The sequence below is a fragment of the Arachis ipaensis genome, chromosome B09 (genome assembly GCF_000816755.2).
Source record: "Arachis ipaensis cultivar K30076 chromosome B09, Araip1.1, whole genome shotgun sequence".
Taxonomy (NCBI): Eukaryota; Viridiplantae; Streptophyta; class Magnoliopsida; order Fabales; family Fabaceae; genus Arachis; species Arachis ipaensis.
Genome location: NC_029793.2, coordinates 144,496,021 through 144,502,606, shown reverse-complemented (window position 1 = coordinate 144,502,606; position 6,586 = coordinate 144,496,021). Strand labels below are relative to the sequence as shown.

The window sequence follows — 6,586 nt, the reverse complement described above, 5'->3', positions numbered from 1 at the left end:
CAAATATAATAATGATAATAATAGTATTTTTTGTAAAATATATATTTTTCTAAAGAAATATTTTCTTTTTAAAAGTTAATCTTTTAACTATTTTTCAGAAAAAAAAATCACATTAGTTTATCGATTTTATCAGATTTTAACAAATTTTTTAGTCTAAACCAAAATGATCATATGAATAAGTTTTAATTAATTCAGTTTAACCAATTAATTTGATCTAATTCTCAGATCAATAATGATTATTATATTATGACGAGGCTGGTATTTTGTTTCTTCAATAATTGCCCAAGATTTAAATATCTCTATTACACAATATTAAATACAAGAGTCACCGCGAAAGTACAATGAGCATTAAATTAAGGGAAGTGCTAGGAGAACAATGAAAATTTTGAACAATATAAACAACTACCAATCAAATGAAAATACACTACACCCTAATTTAATGCTAATAATTAAATTTACTCTTTTAACCCTATTAATTCACATTGTTTACACATTGTTCAAAAATCTTATTGGTTACCTATACTTTTTCTTAAATTAAATATTATTGTTTTTTAATCAAATGTTTCACCAACTTATAATGTAAAACAAGTGTATGCACTCTTATGATATGATGACCGTTTTGACTAACTATTTAAATTTTAGTTCTTACTTAAGCCAACTCTGATTTTATCCAACAATCAAGTTAGTTAATATGATTTATTTTCCCCCCATTCATGTAGCTGGTTGTATTTCGGAATCAAAAGGGCGCCTTCAATGCATTGTATCTAAGGCAAGCTTACCCCTTTAGGCTGTAGTCACTGGTATGTGTCCCAGAAACGACCATTTCTCTCCGTATAGGTGTAGCAACTTCAACTATGAATGACAATATTATATTATATAACGACGTGCATGTATGTCTCACTGGGCATTTGGCATTATTTTTTCCTTTTAACCTTTCTTAATACCATCTAATGATTAAGAGACAGCTTCATTATTGCATGACTTTATCTCTTGATATAAATTAGTCATTGCATTTCATTTCCTTACGCGACAATTTGTACATATTTTAATTTCACCTACTCCACACAAGAATAGGCAGAGAGTAACCTAAGGAAATATTTAGTCAATAAACTGCAACAGCCAACAACAATTAATATATTTCAGTTGCGCCCTGCCCGCACAATGTAAATGAGTTTTACATATGTATTCAATTATATATTACCACATCAATAAAAATAATTACTTTTAACAATGACCATGTCAATAATTATCTAAAAAAACTAATATGTGTATTTAATTATATATCACTACATCAATAAAAATAATTACTTTTAACAATGAACACGTCAATAATTATCTAAAAAAACTAATATAATTGAACGATGGTATATATTCTCTTTCAATAATCAACACGTGAATAATCATCTAAAGAAACTAATATAATTGATCGACAGTGTACACTCTAGTGCATCAAAATCAAACACTTTTTAATTTTTTCTAACCTTCCTCAACTCTAACAGTAATTACTTATTAGGACCAAAAGCTCAATGTCTATATGTCTATCTGATAGTGTCACACAATGGAAACATTTACCAATACGATGTTTGATCATGACAGGAGTATTTTACACACAATTATCAATCTATCATGTATGAATTTTGATGAAAATAAGAATATATTTAACATGAATGTTCTTTGTTAGCTAAAAGATAACAGATTGACAGAAAAAATTCATTACAATGGGTATATTCATTTTAACAAATATCTTTCTATTTAATACTGTAAAAAATACACTGGTTATCTTGAATTACTACAGATCCAACTTCTATTGGGTGGTAGGAGGCCTAAATTGAGACATTTCCAAGCTATAGCATTCGTCAAACAAACAATCAAACACTCATCCATGCCATGCCTTCTCATCTTGTAGTCTTAGAATACCCTAATAAGCTCAAGGACACTTGACAGGTCAAAAGTTGAAGCCGGAATGGATCATATTTGTCGGCTGAAGTACACATTCATGAAGTATCTAGAAGGATTGAAGCCACTCAAAATCACTGCAAACCGAAAATTGAGTTTATTGCGAGATTAACACAGCGTGAAAGAACAAAAATGACAGACGTATTTAAATACTTACAAATGGGAGATAGGACAATTACAACACCAATCGGGTAAAGGAAAAAGGTGGTCCTCTCCAAAAAGGGCAGAACTACAGCCATATACGTCAGTCAATTAGTTCACTATTATTCCCACTAATTCAAATTCAAGCTGAAATTAAATTCCTAAGAAACAAGTTTGCCACAAACATTCTTAACATCCAGTTATTCCGTCACCAGCAATGGAAACTACACTGAAATATATTGTAACATCCATATATAGAAAAAAAAAAGGACAGTCTGATGCACAAGCATCCTGTGTTAAAGCAGGGTCTGAGGAAGGGCCGCACTCAAAAGGTGTAATGTACACAGCTTAACTTGATAATTACATTAGTGACTATATATATACAATCCCGAAAGTAATAATCAGTTATTAAGCCAAGAACCTAAAATAAGAGAGACAGAGAGCAAGCAAGAGAAAGAAGAGTATTATTACCATCGTAACCTAAAAAATTTAGATAATGATAGTATGATGCGCCCACCATGAACAGTAGATTTGACAGCAAAACTGGAATGAAGCCATGAGCCACCAATAGAGGAGACAGAAAATAATGGATCACTGCCAAGGAACCAGAATTAGTGCCCCTCTAATGCGAGAAATATGGCTGCCAACATTATGACAGAATCTTATAACATATAAAGAGTAAGAAATTACCATATAGCAATACAAACATTGGGAAGAAAGAGTTACAATGCACATCAAATGCATACATCCTTCCATGAAAGAAAAAAATATCTAGTCAGCCACTAGAATATAATAAATAAAATCTGAGACAGGTGACCAATTAAATCCCATGCTTATCAATGATGTCAAGCCTTTAAAGAAGAAGTGTCAAATTAAGTTTCAAAAAAGATCAGGACATGCTCTTGAAATTGATGTATGCAACTAAATACTGTTAACATAGCAGGTAAGCAGGAAATAACATCCTGGACCTTACCATTCAACACGCTGTTCCACCACATAACTATTTGGAGCCTCTTCTCGAAGATAGGCATTAGTTAGGAACCTGTAGATTGCAGATCAGCTTTAATATCAAGATCTTAAAAAAGAAATAGATGTATTATTTACTTTTGGAAGTTTCCTTACCAACAAAAAGTAGCTAGAAATAACCCAGTCAAAAAGAAGTGGAAGAGCAATACTGAGAAGACAACAAAAATAGCATGTGCACTACTATGATCATACCTGAAAATAAATGGCAAAATACAGAAAAGTTAAGATTAGAACAGTGTAGCACTTGCTGAACTCAATAAGGAGGCAAATAATATAAGTCTAGAAACAAGTATTTTCAGATTTGCTAAGTCATACATTTCGAAATATAAAGCAACACACAGGTTCAATGAGCCTGTTTGCTGGTGCTTGTAAAGTTTTTCGAAACAATTACCCTTTAGCTGCATAGATGAAACACAAGGACTTTCATTTGTGATTATATGTTGATTTCGCATCACAATAGTTAAAACTTTTTATTTTTATTTTCCTTGCAATCTAATGATGATAAGACACCACCAGCATGGTGTAAGAGAAACTTACGCTGCACAATAAGCCAGAGTTGCAATGGCCACAAGAAGGCTGCAGATCACAACAAAAGCAGGGTCGTCACGTGCCCATTGGTTCTTGGTTTCTGATACCAAATAAGGCAAAAGAAACAAATTAAACACCTTTTATGAAACACAAAGAAATTTGCTCTTCAAAATAGATACTTATGTAAGAAATGGTTTCCATTTTTGTTCTGAAACAACTGTGTAATATATCACCAAATTAAGTTGATGACGAAACATCCTTAACAAACATCATTAAGGCTCAAGTTCAAAGGCATAGTGATATCTTCACTCAAAAGGCAGGTTAACTGTAAAATTATTAATTTTTACCCCATTATTACTGTGAACAAAATTGATCAAATTGCTAAAATGTACTAATAAATCTTAAGAGATACAACTAAAGGGAATGTAATAGAGGGATGAGACCCATATCAGTTGACATTCATAACACCCTCTGTTTGAGCAGCAATGTTGCCAAAGCCAGACCATGTGAGTGAATTTCAGGATTAAGAAACTTCAGCAATACATGATTAGATAAGATGGATAACATATCAGCATCATTTATCACTAAATGCATTTCTAACTTGTTACTTCATGCACAATGCTTTTATCAAGAGTTTACCGAGGATAACATCTATTTGTCATCCCCACACCCCAGATCCCAGAACATGTGAAATATGCATGTAACTAGCATAAGTGTTGCAGATAATAACCCAGTAATACACATGTAAAAAAGAAGCTTAATAAACATTGTTGGACTAATAATTTTCTATAAATATTTACGGCATGATAGAACAAGATAATCATTGAACTAATCATGATCTATAAATATTTACGGCAAGATAGAACAAGAAAATCATCAGAAGAGGACGTACGTTTATGATACTTTGTATGCTGGTAGCTGCATCCATTATCCAGTTCCACATCAAGTGCACCAAAAAAGGCAAACAGAAAAACAGGTAATTCAGAATTCCAAGCACATATACAACCCAGAACATCGGAATAAGTCTGTGTGTACACCATACAGTGGTGCAATTTGTCAAATAAAAGAGGGATCATACTGTTGTGGGAGCAGATCATGATAACAAAATGTGTTTTTAGCTATTTTAGAAGTGGAAAATTCTATATTTACTTAACACTTACACAACTTTTGGTGACGTACATAGATGAAGCATTTGCCAAAACGTATATTCGATATCCATTTGTCGCCACTACAATGCATAATCAAATCACAGAGAGAAAATAAAGAGTTAACAAAGTAGAAATTAGAACTAAAACATATATCAAGATATATAAATTTCCAGTGCGCTGTTTGGATTTCCGTATTAGAATCATAACACAGAATCCACAACAACGAAAGGCATACACACCTGCTTCATCGGACACAGATGAGCAGTGAATTATGACTATTCAATTCAGAAATTCAGAATCAAACCTACTTAATCGAACTATTTTAGAAGTCACAAAAAAGCACGAGTATTAGAGCTGAACCTATTCGGTTTCCCATGGCAAAAGTTGTTGGGGAAAACGTTGTATGGCATTAACAATGGTAGAATGAAATGTGAACTGGATCTTAGATATGAAAATTGGGAAGGAAGTAAGAGAGATGAGAGAGAGAACCTTGATGATTCTGCGGAGGTAGGGAAGGAGCATGGGATTAGGTCGAGAGGAAGAAGAGGAGGACGAAGCGCGTCCTTTCGAAGATGATGTGGGCAACATCCTTCTTTGCCTTCTTCACTGTTCACAACTCCTCCTCTTCTTCTTCTTCTTCTTCTTCTTCTTCTACTTCTTCTTCTTCTCTTCTATTTTGCTATGTCAGCTCAGAACAGAAGTCGATCCAGGATTCTTTCTTCCCTGCGAAATTCGAATGGCGAATGCCAGCACTCTGATCTATGAATGAATCTCTCTCTTTCTCTTCTCTCCGGTCGCTCAAACTCAGATGCGAGATGGGCAGGGACCATATAGTAAAATCAAACTTAGTTACATGAACTTGGGCCCTCTACCGGATTCCACAGCACAAACAAACATAGGCCCAAAATTACTTTTTCCTTTTATGAAAAAATATAGGCCCAAAATGACTTTTTTCCTTTTATTTTTTGGTGACTTCTTTTTTCCTTTTATTTTTTTTTGGTGACTTCTTTTTTCCTTTTATGAAAACGAGCTAAGTGTTTTAGGAAATAAAAAAAAAAAGAAAAAGCGAAGTATCATTAATCCTACTGTAATGTTATTCAATTTGGGCTTGTTTGGGTGAGCTTTTGAGAAAAGATCTTTTTTTGAGTTATCTTTTTTTAAAAGATCTTATAGAGAAGTAAAAGTAATTTTATGTTTGGATATCTTATGTAAAAAGATCTTTTTATCTATCAATTATGTTTGGGTATAACAATATAAAAGTACTTTTTTGTTCATTTATTACACGAAAAACATCTTTTTTTTAAGGAAAAAAGATCTTTTAAAAAAAGATGTAAATTACAGCTTCTCAAAAAAGATCTTTTTTTTATTTTACTAGTGCTTTTACTTTTACTACTAAAAATTTGCCAAACACGTTAAAAAATAAAAAAAGATCTTTTTTCATTGAAAAAAGATCTTTTTTTAACAAAATAATGGCGCCCAAACAAAATTACGCATCCAAATTTTTTATTTAACCAAGTCAAACGAAGTTGAAATAATACAATTTAGATTCACATACCAAATTTATTTTAGCTAACACAAAAATATAAATAATTGAATTACATATACCGTTTACTTGATCTTCTTTTTTATCCTCCTCCTTTTTCTACATTTTTTTTTATTTTCTTCTTCCGCATTATTAACATCATCATTATATTCTTTTTCTTCTCTTTTTCAGTTCTATTTTTCTTTTTTTTTTCTCTCAAAAAAAAAAAAAACTAAAAGAGAAGAAAATAAAAAAATGCATAACA

At 32.0% G+C, this 6,586-nt stretch overlaps 1 protein-coding gene across 2 annotated transcripts; it reads right to left on the bottom strand.

Moving 5' to 3' along the window:
- On the bottom strand, positions 1,632-5,618 carry LOC107619023 (protein unc-50 homolog). Of its 2 annotated transcripts, XM_016321229.2 has the most exons (10): positions 5,289-5,618; positions 4,812-4,879; positions 4,544-4,569; positions 3,661-3,751; positions 3,220-3,315; positions 3,071-3,139; positions 2,788-2,846; positions 2,569-2,691; positions 2,114-2,185; positions 1,632-2,033 (listed from the first exon to the last, which is right to left on the bottom strand). In XM_016321229.2, the coding sequence occupies exons 1-10, from the start codon at positions 5,385-5,387 to the stop codon at positions 1,969-1,971; spliced, it is 768 nt and encodes a 255-aa protein (XP_016176715.1). In that variant the 5' UTR covers positions 5,388-5,618; the 3' UTR covers positions 1,632-1,968. The 2 variants fall into 2 exon arrangements, with proteins under 2 accessions (XP_016176715.1, XP_020966792.1); XM_021111133.1 differs by lacking the exon at positions 2,788-2,846 and having other exon boundaries at positions 1,636-2,033.

What these genes read in the sequence shown, in the direction of transcription:
- LOC107619023 (XM_016321229.2), bottom strand. Translation starts at nt 5,387, where the DNA reads ATGTTGCCCACATCATCTTCGAAAGGACGCGCTTCGTCCTCCTCTTCT. An exon ending in ACTCTGGCTTATTGTGCAGC is followed by an intron (nt 3,316 to 3,660) that starts GTAAGTTTCTCT and finishes ATTTATTTTCAG; the next exon opens with GTATGATCATAGTAGTGCAC. An exon ending in AATGTTTGTATTGCTATATG is followed by an intron (nt 2,692 to 2,787) that starts GTAATTTCTTAC and finishes GTTCCTTGGCAG; the next exon opens with TGATCCATTATTTTCTGTCT.